At 41.6% G+C, this 15,567-nt stretch overlaps 1 protein-coding gene across 2 annotated transcripts in view; it reads right to left on the reverse strand.

Annotated features, from left to right (window-relative positions):
* PGGT1B (protein geranylgeranyltransferase type I subunit beta) overlaps nucleotides 1-11,956 on the reverse strand; it is a 29,050-nt gene extending 17,094 nt beyond the window's left edge. For both annotated transcript variants that reach the window (XM_083577076.1, XM_083577077.1), the window contains exons 1-3: nucleotides 11,760-11,956; nucleotides 6,052-6,170; nucleotides 1,652-1,719 (exon numbers count right to left, since the gene is read on the reverse strand). In XM_083577076.1, coding sequence (XP_083433202.1) covers nucleotides 1,652-1,719; nucleotides 6,052-6,170; nucleotides 11,760-11,893 — 321 coding nt within the window. In that variant the 5' untranslated portion in view covers nucleotides 11,894-11,956. The remainder of the gene's footprint in view (nucleotides 1-1,651; nucleotides 1,720-6,051; nucleotides 6,171-11,759) is intronic.
* Nucleotides 11,957-15,567: the final 3,611 nt, after the last annotated feature.

Raw genomic sequence — 15,567 nt, forward strand, 5'->3', positions numbered from 1 at the left:
AATATGGATATGATGTAAGTCTGATGTGTTATGCAGCATATAGAACGTCTTGTAATTTTTAAAGAAAGACTTCACACCTCTCACAACTGTAAAGAAAAGCCCACACGTGTTGGTTTGCCTGCCCATCATGCTAAGTCTATCTTAAGGGCATCTATTTTTGTGTCTTCCTCACAAGAACCACACTGATGCTGTCCTGATAACAGCAAGACAGAAATGTTAGGAATGGAATTTCTGTCCATGCAGCCAGCCTGCTAGCACACTGACACTGCAGACTTATTTGACTCCTCTGAACTTGCATTCCGTGTATTTGATTTGTGTTCCCTTTCTAACACACTTTCAATCCTCAGGCTGTTCATACTTCAAGGACCCCACTTCTCGCGCCTGCCACAAACTACATGAGACAACCATGTTATAAAGGTGAAGGTTTCTTATGAAGAATATCCTCATTTAGAATACAACATTGAAATGTGTGTTCAGGCAATGCTGCAGTAATCTGAGGATTTGCTGCATTTTCCCATGTATAACACACCCCCATGTATAAGACATCCCCTCTTTTTTGGGACTCAAAATTGAGAAAATGGGGGGAGATTGCCCACAGTTATTAAGCTTGGGGGGGTTGCACAGTCTTGGAGGGGGGAGTTTTGCCGGAAATCACTCACCCGCAACAGCCAATCGCACGCACATCGACAAAGCCATTAATTGTCTCCACACTCACCAAAAGCAAGCACCAAAACAGCCAATAGCTGACACCCCCCAATTTTTAGCATCATTTTTTAAAAAAATAACCTCGTCTTATACATGGAAAACTACGGTAAGTCATGCATTAACACCTTTTTTATGTACGTGTCCAGGCTATGGAATGACGGAAAGAGAGTGAGCAAGATTCGCATCTGATAAAGACCCGAAGGAGTTGCAAATGGCCATGATTTGTGCAAAGTTAAAAGCAACATAAACCTGAATAAAATCAGAACTACTTTTAAAAGTAGTGTTCTGTGGGCACATCTTGAAAGACCTGTGGTTCCAAAATAAAGAACTGAACCGAACACATACTCCAGCAAGCACTGCTGCTGAGCAGATGCTGTTCGTTTTAACAGACCTCAAGTAGGATATGAGCAGAGGTTCCACAGCTTCACTGCTTAGTCAATTCTATGAAAAGTGAACAGAGTACCCTATGTTCACATCAACTTGAAATTCTTGGGTCACAAAGGTTCACAGAACAAAACCATTACATTATCAAGTCGCAGGCTTCCACACATCCTACCTGCCCACATACATTCAATGTAGTTACTTGAGTAACTTACGGTGCAATCCTAACTTTACTTATCTGGGAGCAAGCCTCATTCAATTCAAGATGACTTGCTTCTGAGTAGACAATTCCCCAATTTCTATTCTTATTGGTTTTAAAAGCTTAAAGCACATTAAAAAGCTGTGCATCCATTTCTAGCTTTCATTAAAATATGGCTTCGATAATAAGAGCACTGTTCTGCCTCGCGGAAATGTTTTCAATTTACGAGTAGAATTTACAAAAATAGAGTGCTATTTTTACTCTAAAAAATGCTCACCTCAGAGCCTTATTTCATGATCATGTAAATATTTGTTAAAAGGCTGCAAAGGAAAGCACTGTAATTTTTTTCATGTAGTATTCACTAACCTTGGACGGATTGAATGGCATTCCCAGATACGAAGAACCACGGAATCCACAGCGATGCATGTTTGACCCTTTGTAGGAAACAAAACAACCCTAGTTTAACTTTGTGCATTCATTTTCAAATTACTAGCTATTTGTTTTAAACAATTCTACTGAAATTTAAAGTCTTTCTCTGGCTCATGATTAATGCCAAATCATATTCCCTAGCTCAGACTGCTATCCTACAAACATAACTTGGAGTAACTCCTATTGAACTCTGTGAACCCACTTACTTTTGAGTAAAGGGGCTGGCAATGCAGCTCTGCCACATGCAGCTCTGCATTTACAACCATTTTTCACAGAAGGCCAATGGGAGTGGTTAGATTTTCCACCCTGCTACATACTCATCATTTTCTGAGTTCTACAAACACTCCATCCTACGTAGTTGATGTAGAAATGGTCAGCCAGCCATTTTCAGTCTATCCCCTCCTCAGACTGACCTTCCAGGAAAATATAGCTCCTGTTCTGGGATCCAGCCTAACACGTTTGCAGAGATAAGAGCTGTAAGAAGCAGCAGCTAAATAAAAACAAACTGTGTTTTACAAATTGTTAGGAGTCATTCTGCAAAGAAACAGAAAAGATGATTGTAACTTTAAGAACTGTTTCTGTGAGTTCTGGGTGTGAGTTCTGGGCTGATAAGATACAACTGGTGATGAGTACAAAAGGAGAAGTTATTTTACACCTGTCTCATGGTTCTGTCGTCTGCTGCCAGGAAGATACAGCTCCAACACAAATGTCATACAACTATATAAACTTTGAGCCAAAGTAAGGCATATAGAACCATACAAGAACAAATTTATTACAGCAATTATATTAAAGAGTTCATTTACCAATTGGTTGTCTTTTATGTATATTCTCTGTCTAAAAACTGAAAGAAAAACTCTATTATTCATGCAACAGTACCAGTCAGATCCCCCAAGAGGGTTCTCCAAGGATCACAAGCATACAAAGCATTCATCCTGCACAAAGAAGTCTTGTTTAAAGAGGGTTTTTTTCCCCCATCTGAGATATACTAAATAATGAAGGTCCTCCTACATATTATTAATTTTTAATGTCACTCCAGTATTTACGGTGGGTTGTATCCAATGCATCCTTCCACTGATTTAGGGGAGGCTAACAAAAGTGGGAAGGGGGCAAAGCAGTGCCTGCAGACAGTCAGGTTGTGTATCCATAGCAGTGACCAGAGGAGGAATGAGCTCTGGGAAGAGCACAGAGAGAAGAAAACACCATGGTGCATCTGCAGCAGCAGAACTGGATGCCTTCATCTGCCCCAACTGCAACAAAACATCTCTCTCCCATATTGGCCCCAAAGCCACAGTAAATGTATAATGGCATAAGTTAAACCCATGAATTGTCCTCCACAAAGGCAAATATTTATAGAGAATTTACAGATGATTTTCCTCTTCTTTTTAACCTGACATACCAAAATACCATGAAATACAGCAAAGCTAAACCTATATGTGAAAAGAATGCAGCTGTGAATTGATAACCTGGGACTGTAAGTGACTCAATTTTATTTTGAGTACTGAAATTAATGGGCCCAACTTAGTCATTACAGTGGATCTCCTCTGAGTAAAACTTGGTCGATTGCCACCCTTGGTTTTGCTCTTGTATTTCAATTCAGAAAATACACTAAATTAGTGTACAGAAGAAGCTTCAGAACATGGTTCTAGCTATTAACAGGCAGGTTTTCATTTCAGTGCCTGTCTTCATTGTGTTTTGCAGAAAGCTGCTGTGAAAGAAGAGCCAAATCTATTTTCAGCTCAAAGAGCTTTTCTTGAATCTTTCACTAACATCTCATTACCCATCCCAAGAGAATACTGATCATAGTCAAGAGTTTGTTTTGGTTTTTTAAATACCTTCATTAGCTTTGTTACTTTTAAGTTTCCTTTTGCAAGATGACCTTAAAGGTCCCATAAGCCTTCAATTCTTAAGTCAAGCATGGAGAACGCCACACAGAATTGGAGATTAACAGACAAACCATGATCACTATTCATTGAGTAGGAGTTAATCCAACAGTTTCAAAACAACAAGAGCAGCTGTTCTGAATCAATTATTATAGATGGGTCTTATGGTAATTAGTCAAGAAGACTGTCTAAGGCTAATATTGAAGCTCCAAAATTTAAAAACAGGTTTTGGGAGATGTTAAGAAAATAAGAAGTATTTTAGCTTCAGTGGGGATGTTTCATGTGAGTGCATATCTATTAATATGTCAATACTATTGATATGTGCCACATAAAACTACATCTTCGAAAATCATGTTACTGAATTTTTAAGTATGGGGGGAGGACAGTTTCATAATCATTTAATATTTTTAATCAGCTACAGTTAAATGTTAAGAGAAGTCAGAGGCATCACAACTGGCTGTATCCTTTACTTACTATGGCAAAAAATCAACAAGCTGTTGTCAGCAAGTAAGAGTCTCTTGCAGCATCTTAAAGTCTAGGAAACCTATTAAAGTATAAACTTCTGCTGTAATAAATTTGATAGTCTTAAAGGTGTCACAAAACTTTAACTGTACCTTGCCCCTTGTTTTTACTGCAACAGACTAGCACAGCAACCCCTCTGGAAGATGTCACAGGAAGGATTTAGTACTTCAATTATGGAATGGCACCATCTAGTGGTTGTTCTGCATATAAATGGTACTACTACTGAAAACAATTGAAGCTTAAACAACAAAAAAGATGTAATACACTCCAATGAGTTATACTAATCATTACTCTAAGGAAACAAAACCAGAGCCTTGTGGCGCCTTAAAGAGAAAAAATATGTTTGTTAAGCTGCTGCAAGCCTCATTTTTGTGTGTGCTATTAACAGATGCACAATCCCTCTGGAATTATTCAGCTGAAATCAGGGGTAAAGGGAGGAAGTCTTATTTTGTAGAGAATATATCCCCACCACCACACAACTAACAAACATGAATGCAGTAAGTTCAAAAACAAAACAAGATTATGATGGACCTCATAACTCTTACGCTTTTGTGGTATAATGCTGCTCCATTTGCAACACGTGTCAATATTGATCCCATTTTAGCCATAAATCTGATCGGTGAAACTGCCAATAATCTGAAGAGAGTCTTTTTAGACTTCTGCTTTTTTCAGTATTGGCTCATAAAAAGTACAAAGAAGTCAGAACTATATCAAAACTAATTTGAAACACTTGTGGAACAGTCTTCTTCCACCATACTCTCCAAAACCCAAGTCACAGCATCAAATGAAAGCAGTACAAGACTTTTAAATATTTCACTTGGCTTAAGAACGTTAAGAGCAGCATTCCTGGATCAGACCAAAGACTCATTCAGTCCAACATTCTGTTCCCACAGTGGCCAAACAGATGCCTAAGGGAAACCTGCAAGCAGGACAAGAGCACAATAGCCTCCTTCAACTCGTGATCCCCAGAAACTTGCCTTCAGAGATATGCTGAAAACAGTAAACTGCCATCATGATTAGTAACTAGATAGCCTTATCTTGCATGTGTTGACTTTTGGTGATCAGGGAGAGAGTGGCACGAGGATCCTGATTTTATATATATATTTCTTTTTTAAATGTTTCTAATATCTTACCACACACCAGCAGCCTTAGTGATTTCAAGATGTGGAACTAAGGAGGAAGGGGTATATACTACCAGTACTGCTCTCTTTTTCAGAAAGCCTGCCTCCTAGATGGAGCAGAAAGCACAAGAGTTCAAGACCACTGACTTCCAACAAGTAGGGCAACAGTGCATTACTGTATTGACATCTGACTCAGTTCTATCAATTAGCTTGAGTTTCCCTGTTATTCTTCCATTGTTCTCTTATAGTAGTGGTGGGTTTGGCTTAACATTCATTAATGTAATAATAGTTCTGGCAAGTTATATTAGTTGCATATTTCTTGTACAGCTAAGCTAATAAGTCTTACAAGGAAATTCAGTAAAATTAAGAAGGAACAAAACCATTGACCCATCTAAGCAGCTTTATAAAAAACTATTATGAACATGCTTTGTCATGATTAGACAAAATACCTTCTGAATATTTCTAATTTAACAATATATTAAGAATTTCAACATATCCTTCTAGAACCCATCAAAGCAACATTTTTTTTAAAAAAAGCAGAGGGTCCCCTACTTGAAAGTTTAACATACTTTGCTTAATACAACTGCATCTATAACTCTCTATAGCTCTTTGACAGGCTTCACTGCACAGTTCTGTGACCTGGCTAACAGCATCTACATTTTAGTACTGCTAATCACTTTCAATTGTTACAAGTAAGATGCTCACTGCTCAGCATCTCTATGAACAAGGGTTTGCTCTCTATTATCAAAAGCTAAAAGCAGCACAAATGAGTGTAATGAAATGTCAGTAAGAGAAAAGCTAAAAACTCACTCACTGTCTTCTGTGGGAAGGACCTGCAGGGAATAAATCCATTCTATTATATCTTCTTTGTTCACCACATCTAAGGAATCCAACATATCCAGACCGGAGAGTGCAAAAAAAGCAATTGTCAACCTGCGAGGGAAGAAAAGCAGGATATTACTACCCGCCATCGATATAAAATGGTTTGTAAGCATGAGAAGTCATACTTCTAAGCCACAAAGAAGTACCTGTGTTATGTGTCAGCTCCAGCACGAACTGAAAACAGACATGAGTGCTGCAACCTGACAATATGCTGCAGGGAGCTGGCTTACATGTAACTCTGCAGGCAGAAAGCCACGCTGCTGTCAAGCTTCACTAACCAACTCCACCTGGAGTGAAGGAGTGAAAAACCGATACCAACCAGTCTCTCCGACTGATGAAGCAGACCACACATAAATGTAGAATAACAACATGTTCAAGAAGCTGTAAAATGACTGGCTCATTAGCATCAAAATCAGGAAAGAAAAATGTCTTCAGCACCAAGAGCCATGGAAGAAAAATGCAATCTGACAGGTAACAAACACAAATCAGACACATTTTGGTGCTAGAAATTACGCAGATAAAAAGGTGGTGCAGGTGTCCCTACAATGTGGCTCCATACAGTTGCGTGTGAACAATGCAAACTGTAGACCATCTTAACTGTGAGCCCTGCAAGGCCTGCCTTGCGGGCCTATTCCCACCTGGCCTGGGACGGTAATGCAACGACTGATTCCAGCTACAAAAACTGTTACTATTGAAAGCGATGCAGACCATCTTGTTTTGAGTCCAGAAAAACATGATGATCATGAAGCCTAAAACTATCAGGATGCAGTGCTGTTTAAGGACTTGGGTTGGGATGAAGATTTAATTTTGGAGCCCTGTTATTATTGTTGTTACCAGGATAATATTTTTGCACTTTATTGTTAGACCTTATTCTGAATCGTAAGGAGACTGATTTTGTTGCATACAATCAACTTGCAACTTGAATGATCACAGCTTTATGTTTGGCTGGCCAGCTGCAACTGCACAAATTAAACACACACAAGGTGGAGAGGTTAGATGCAGAAAGAGCTATTAAGCTCTCATATTTGGTTACCAGGTTCTGGGAAGCTCCAGCAAGAGAGCCTGGTAAGCAAGGAGGAGAGCTTAAAAGCGATTTCCGCAGCAAAAAAACTTGGCATGGAAAGAGTTTTAAAGCTCGCAGAAAGCACCTCCAGAGCCTTTGGAAAGGTAGAGGTGGACACAGGGACAGTTCTGGGGTTGTTCTTACTATATGTGATTTTGGCTTTACACACAATCCCTAAAACCACAGCACAAGTTGCGAGTCAACTGTATTTCTTAATGAGTTGTAAATTCAACATTTAGACCACTTAGAACAAGGGTGGGAACCTTTTGAACCCAAGGGCCACTATCCAGGGGACACATAAAAGTGACAGGCAGGTCCAGAGGCAAAAGTGGACAAAGAAAGGACGTAGCTTATGTTTGTACAGTAGGTTACATTCCAGCAACACAAATGTCAGAGGCGTTTATGCACACACTCATGAAACATTGGTGGGTAGGAGTATGGCATAGAGTGTGCCAAGAGCCAGCCGAAGAGGCCTGAATGGTTGCATTGGAACCTTGGTCTCAGGTTCTTGACATGACATAGAATTTTTTTATTGTTTTAAAAAACCCATTGATTTTTATCCAACCTGAGATAAAACAATAAATAGTAATCTTAAAGCACAGAGCTGCTCCCTACTGGTACAATAAAAAAATCACAAATACCTGAGAAAACAACTAGGTTTCAACCTTGCAATAGAACAAGGGGAAAGTTGGTGCTTGGTGCGCCTCCAAAAGGAGGACATTCCATAATTGACTTTATCTTTAATTCTCAAACGTCTTTTGTTTTAATAGTATACCTGTCTGACACAGCGTCTTTCCAACGCTGTGCATAGCAGTGAATGGGAAGGTAGGGAAGAGAAGAGAAGGGAAGGGGAAGGGGAAGGAGAAAGGCAGTAGGAGTTTGGCACATGTGCAGCAGCTGAGCCAGTGTGATGCTCCCACTACTGCACACCATGCTGCGTCCAATGTGTGGTGTTGAAAAAGCAATGCAGCTTCACCCGCACCACCTGCTACTGAGTTTGACAATACCCCTACAGAGGTGTTGCAGTACATCAGAGCTTTCCAAAATGTGTGTTGCAACACACTAGTGCGTCAGCTGCAGTGTGTAGGTGTGTCGCACAAATGCTCCCCGTGCTCCTCCCAGGGCTGAAAAGGGGATAGTTCAGCCAAGCAAAGATTTGCTAGTAAAACTGAATTACTGTGTCGCAAATGATGCACGTCTAAAAAGTGTCACCAACTTGAAAAGTTTGGACAGCTCTGCAATACACTCTTGGATTCACGTGACATCAGTTTTCTCTACAAACAGAGATGTCATCTAATTACATTTTGGTGGCACATAATAGTTACCAGACACCGACCAGTAGCAATTCAAGTTATTAATGATTTGGTCAGACAAGAGTCCTTATAATTAAGCATAATGTACACTTTGCTTTGCAGTCTTAGTTACAATGCTTTTATTCACCTCTATCTGGGTTCTGCAACAACCTCCAGGTCTGCTACATCCATTGTTACTTGTAACCTGTTTTGCTTTTCACAGATCACAGACTACTAACTAATCACACTGCTTGCAGCATTATTGAGAGCCATGGTATAATTAAATGCACAGATTACCTGCATAGCTATTAGAACAGGTTCTTTAATAGGTGGCCCCATATACTGGAGAACATATTAAAGGAAAAAATGCTGCTGCCCTGAGGAGGATTCTCCTAAATCTAATATTCAGTGGGTCAGCATTCCCCAATCATTGGTAGAAAAGCTGCAACATAGAAAGTAAACATTTTTTTCTCCTTGCTCTTTCATAGTACAGTCATACCTCGGAAGTCGAACAGAATCCATTCCGGAAGTCCATTCGACTTCAAAATGTTCAGGAACCAAGGTGTGGCTTCCGACTGGCTGCAGGAAGCTCCTGCGGCCAATCAGAAGCCATGACAAACATTCAGGTTCCAAAGAGCATTCGCAAACCGGAATAACAACTTCCGCGTTTGCAACGTTCGGGAGCCAAAACATTTGTCTCGCAAGGCGTTTGACTTCTGAGGTACGACTGTACCGTTTACAAAAATATTAAGTGAGGGGTCTCATTCCCATTAGCTAACTAAACAAATTCCTCCTGTTAGAAAATAATTTCTACTTAAGTAATTGATTTCTTTTAAACTGACCAGTAGGGGGAAAATGAACTATTTCCTAAATGGTGATTTCATTCCTAAAGAGAAATCAGGTTTCAAACTGAATTTGCTTCTTGCTGACCAAATTCAACATCCTCTTTTTTTTCTAAAGGGTTTTATTTCTCCTCCAACTCTTTGAGCTTTTTCATACATCATAAAGATGACTTTAATATTCAAGTTCTAAACTCTTAGCAGCTCTCCGCAATGTTTGCATTGCTCTCCAGCAAACTACCCAACTGGGGATTTCTACAGATTGCAGACCAGAATGAGAACCACTCATAAAGGATTCTTCTAAATAAATTTTAAAATATTTTTCTCACCACAGCTCTTGTCACTTCTAGAAATTTTTCTAGCAAATTGTTTCCCCTCCTTCCAAATTTCCAGACCTTCATGTTCCAAGAGCAATTCTGAAGCTGTTTCCAATCCTATGGATGTTTACTCAAAAGCAGAAGCTTTCAATAGGGCTTGATCCCAAGTGTGCATAAGACTACACTTATATAAGTTCAACAGTCTTACAGTAGGATAATAGCCCTTCTATTTAAATAGGGTTGAGGTTTTTTTTTTGTTCCTAACACTTCAAAAAAACTGTCCCAGTTTGACTGAGTTTCTTAGACATAAACATGATGTTTAATATGTTCGGCATATAATCTAAGTCACATTCTGAGGGTACAAGGAGTGGGGCTGTGGTGTGCAGTATGTGTAGGCCCTGTTGGAATTTATAGGCCTGCCTACCTGATTGCTTTACCAAAGCAACACTTAAGGTAGGGCATAAAGTAAAAATCTGGTTGGTCATCGTTGCCGTAAGAAAATGAGTTGAGTTCAAGAGAATAACTGAAGAAAAGAACCATTGCTCATATTTAAAAGCAACCAAGCTAAAGTGCTCTTTTTACTTGCCGTAACCTTATTGGTGAATAGATTCTGGCAGGTAGCCGTGTTGGTCTGACGCAGTCGAAATAAAAAAAAAAATTGTCCAGTGGCACCTTAGAGACCAACTAAGTTTGTTCTGGGTATAAGCTTTCGTGTACATGCACATGAAAGCTTATACCCAGAACAAACTTAGTTGGTCTCTAAGGTGCTACTGGACAATTGTTTTACTTATTGGTTAAGTAGATGTAGTTGTAGCTGCCAGGATCTCCTCCAGCACCAACTAGACCACTGGTTCCCAAAGCGGGTGGTCCACCCCCTGAGCGGGGAACAAGAGACTATCAGACTTTTAAAAGCTTTGATGAACTGGATCAAGTTCATCAGTTTTGTTCAGTTAAAACTATTTAGCCTAATTCGATTTTGAATACTGTAATTGTTACTATTTTGAATTTTACTGTGTTATTACTTTCCTTAGTAGGTTGAGCAAACCACTATTCTGAATAATGCTTTTTATAGAGTAGGGGGCACTGGGGAACCAAGTTTGTGGAACCAAGAGGGCAATGGCCCAAAACAGTTTGGAAACAACTGAACTAAACTGAAAGTTGGGTCAGGAAGCGGTAATAGAGAAGATAGAAGAGGAAGAAACTGAAAAGATCCTGGTGAAGCCAATAAAGTAAAATATTTGCATTTGTGCTGTACTCAAATTATTTCTCTTTGCATAAAGGAGGTGTTGCTCCCAACTGAGACCAAGGCTCTGAAAGAGCGTTCAACTTGTATTCCAAAACAAGTTGTATTGTATGAAGCAGCGCTCCACTTGTATTCCAAAACAAGCTCAACTTGTACTCCAAAACAAGTTGAGCTGCGATAATCATCTTAGCTGGCACATCTGGGAACAAGATTCTACTTTTCACATTCTTTCTGTACCTCCTTCCTGTTTTTGTTCATCTTACAAGAAAGGAGAACAGAAACAGACCTCACCATGTCATGTTTAGCCAAGGCTTAACGCTGGTTAAGACTCAGCACCAAAGACGGGTGTTCGGTCACTAGGTTTAAGCACATGAATTTAGTGGACTTTTAAGAGAAAGCGTTCCTCACCTCTTCACCGGTGCTCTGATCTGAAAAGCTAGGGTAGAGTCAGTTTATATTTTTATGCTGTGAACCACCCTGAGATCTTTGGATGAAGGGCAGTATAGAAAATGAATGAATGAATACATGCATACATACATAACAAACTCTACCTTTTACCAATTGGGTTGAAGCTTAACATGAGCAAGAGTACCCAAAGAGCATACACAGAGTTCCCCTCAGTTTTGAGCTATACCACAACCAACATGGATTGGGGGGGGGGTCGAGAGTTGGACGGGGTAGGAAAGCAGAAAATCAGATTTCGAAATTAAACCTTGGGCAAGTCCAGAGGTCCGGGGGCTGCCGCCACCGTTGCGCTCCCTGACACTGTGGGGAAAACCTCCGAGGGCTATTCTACGCGAGAATGAACGTGAGGAAGAGACCCGCCACGGGATGCCCAGCCGCCGGAGGCAGGCGCTTCTCCTTCTCCCACCCCCGCGAGGGCTACCTGCTAGTCTCCAGGGACGAATAGCGCTCGGGCAGGATCTGCAGGCAGCGCTGGAAGAACCGCACGTGCCGCTCCTTCAGGAAATCCAGCCGCTCTCCGTCCCCGAAGCCCCCGTCCTCCTCCGACGCCGCCATGTTGGCCAACCGCTCCCTAACCCCGCGCGCGCGCAGCGTCGGTCACCGCCGGCAGCGGCACGCGGGTCACGTGGGGCGGCGGAGGCGCGGCGCTAATTGGGGGCGGCGGAAGCAGCTCCGGAGGGAGGAGGGAGCGCGAGCGCGCCCCGCGTGCGGCTCCGAGGGGCGGGGCCAGCCGGCATGGGCACCAATCAGAGGCGAGCTCAGAAAACTTGCCGTCGTTTAAATAGGAAGCGCGTCGATGGGTTGGGGAGCATTGACGTGAGAATTCTACGTTTTCTTGTATAGGCGCTTGAACGTTACTAGTCTTCAAAAAGAAACGCCTTTTAAAAAGAAGAAAATGTTGGTGCTGGAGGGGTAAAAAACAAACAAACAAAACCCCCTGACCTGCATACAGAGCTGCTCCACACAATGGCAACAGCCATAGCTGTCAACTGACAGATTTGAAAATAAGGAATCAGTAGCCAAAATAAGGGATTTTGGCTTAGCTTATACAGAAATCCGGCACTCATGGAGCCATGCTGCTTTGGCTGCCACTGACTGTGTTTTGCAGGGGGTTGGACTAGATGATCCTAAGGGTCTAGAACTCCCACCAAAAAAGAGTGGCAGACAAAACTGATGAACGACGTCAAGATGGCAAAGCTTACAGGCAGAATCAGAAACCAGGAAGAGGACCTCTTTAATAAAGAATGGGGAAATTTTGTAATTTATTTGAAAAGCTATTGTAAAGAGTTACATGTTGTTGTTTAGTTGTTTAGTCGTGTCCGACTCTCCGTGACCCCATGGACCAGAGCACGCCAGGCACTTCTGTCTTCCACTGCCTCCCACAGTTTGGTCAAACTCATGCTGGTAGCTTCTATCTCGTCCTCTGTCATCCCCTTCTCCTTGGGCCCTCCATCTTTCCCAACATCAGGGTCTTTTCCAGGGAGTCTTCTCTTCTCATGAGGTGACCAAAGTATTGGAGCCTCAGCTTCAGGATCTGTCCTTCAGAATGGATAGGTTTGATCTTCTTGCAGTCCATGGGACTCTCAAGAGTCTCCTCCAGCACCATAATTCAAAAGCATCAATTCTTCAGCGATCAGAATTGACAGAAAACTTGTAGTAAAAATTTGAACTATGGATGGACAAATGATTTATAAAAAGAGAGTTATGAAAGGGATGCAGAGGGGGAAATAACTACATTAAGATGTTGCACTGGTTGGAGGGCATGCTAAGCAGCACGTCGGGGCTGGTGTCGTCCTGGCGCAAGGAGTTCCATCGGCCCTTCCCCGCCTGAGAGGGTAGAGGGAGGGAGAGAGACTCTCGCCCATGCCGCCCGTGAGCCCGACATGAGGTGGTTGCAGCACCTCCGCGGCCACTGAAGCGCCGCCCTTCTGCATCCCTCCCCACCCCCACTCTTCCTCCTCCCTCAGGCCGTCTCCTCATCCGCCTCTGGCTTCCCCTGGCAGCGTGGCGGAAGTCTTGCAAGAGAGGGGCTGCCTGCCCGCCCGCCGCCACCCGTCTCCTCACAATGCACCCAAGGGGGGGAAAGGAGAGACGGAGATGCGGCAGCTCATGCGCTCACTCTTTCGCGCAGCGGAGGACCCCGAGCTGCTGCTTCCCTCCCGAGCTGGGCGAGCATTAAACCCGGGAAATTTAAGGGACATCATCAATCCGGGACAGCAGCGGGACATGGCGCTGGGATAAGGGAGTTTCCCACCAAATAAGGGACGGTTGACGGCTATGGCAACAGCTGTAATGCCATGCTTTTTAATACTCATTTTATTCCATCGCTGCAGTGACAATCATGGCTCGAACCCAACATCCAGATTAGCTTTCTGAGCAGAAATGATCTTCTTTGAAGGATTCCCTCAATCTTATTATTTTTTTAATCCAACTGCAAGATTTACTGCACAATGTGAGGGCGTCCACGGCTAAAAAGACTGCAAAGTAGTCACAACAGCAGCATTTTACAGTTTGTAAGTTGATGAGAAAGGCAGTCCTTCCCGTCAGGCTTACAATATAAAAAGACGACACAAAAGGAAAGTGGATGCGGTGGGAGAAGGAAACAAGCAAGCCCAGTTTCAAGTTCTTAGTTACAAGTTGTTTTAATAACCACCTAAAATGGAAAAGTGCTGACAGGAGGCACCAAAAGTTGTCGGTATCTCAGCTGCACTGATACAGTGGCCATGCATTCCTTCTGTTCTCTCCTTTGCTGCAGCCAGATAAGAGTAGCAGCTGCCATGTGACAGTTGATGGAAGGAGGAGTCTGGTGCCTTAAGGACATAAGGGTGCTGTTGAATCAGTCAAAGGCCCATCTAGTCCGGCATCTTTTCAGTGTCCAGCCAGTTGCCTCTGATGCCACAAGCAGGACCTGAATGCAACAGTGCTTTTCCCACTCATGATTCCCAGCAACTGGTATTCAGAGGTACTAAGCTTATATCCTGCCCTTCTTCCCAAAGGAGCCCAAGGGCCCACCCTCCATTAATTTCTCTATAAACTTATTTTAAAGCCATCCAAGTAGGTAGCCATCACTATTTCTTGGGGGAGTAAATTCCATAGTCCTAACTGTATGTTGTGTCCCCATCCTGAGCCTTCCAACATTTAACTTCATTAAATAACTCCCAAGTTTTATGAGAAAGGGAGAAAAACTTTCTATTTATTTTCTCAACATCAGGCATATTTTATATACCTCCACCATACACTTACCCACCTTTTCGCTAAATTAAAAAGGCCCAGATATTGTTTCCTTATTGCAGAGTTGCTCAAGGCCCTTTTCTCATTTTGGCTGTCCTTTTCAGAACCTTTTCCAGTTCTAAAATATTCTTTCAATAAAATATAATAAGAATAAGAATAAGAATAAGGACCAGGGAGAAAAGTCAGCAGAAGAAGATTGGAAGAAATTTAAGGATTATCTACAGAAATATTATAAAATTAATGAACTTTGAAAAGATGTTGGTTTGAACTTTGGTGGGGACTAGCTGTTATGATAAAGATAATGGGGATTATAATGGTTTTTGTTATTAAATTTTTTTAAAAAAAGCTGAATGGAAAATAAGGTTTTATTTTAAAAGGAATGTTAAGAGATTAGGATTTGCTGAATTAATAAGGTGAACTAGAGAACAAGAAGGGGAGGTATGAGGAAGTCAAAGAAATATGTGATTGAAAAACTGTTATTGAAACTGAATTGTTTTTAATATTGTTCTTTTTCTTTTTTTGTGTGTTTATATAAAATTGGAAAATCTAATAAATATTCATATAAAAAAAAGAATAAGAATAAGAATAAGAATAAGAAAGAAAGAAAGAAAGAAAGAAAGAAAGAAAGAAAGAAAGAAAGAAAGTTTGCTGGCTTGCCATCTGACTGGGTCGCCCCAGCCACTCTGGGTGGCTCCCAACAAAAAGTAGTAAAAGCACAACACAACATCACATACTAAAAACTTCCCTGAACAGGGCTGCCTTCAGATGTCTTTTAAAAGGTGTGGTGACCAGAACTGAGTTGTTGCACCATAGATTTATATAGCAGCATGATGATATTGGCAGTTTTATTTTAAATTCCTTTCCTAATAATTCCAAGCATGAAATCTGCCTTCTTCATAGCTGCCACATACTGGGTTGACGTGTTAATCGAGCTTTCCACTTTGACCCAACCATCTCATTCCAGGTCAGTCACTGCTGGTTCAGACCGCATGAGTGTA

The sequence above is a fragment of the Podarcis filfolensis genome, assembly GCF_964270895.1.
Source record: "Podarcis filfolensis genome assembly, chromosome: 11".
Classification (NCBI taxonomy): Eukaryota; Metazoa; Chordata; class Lepidosauria; order Squamata; family Lacertidae; genus Podarcis; species Podarcis filfolensis.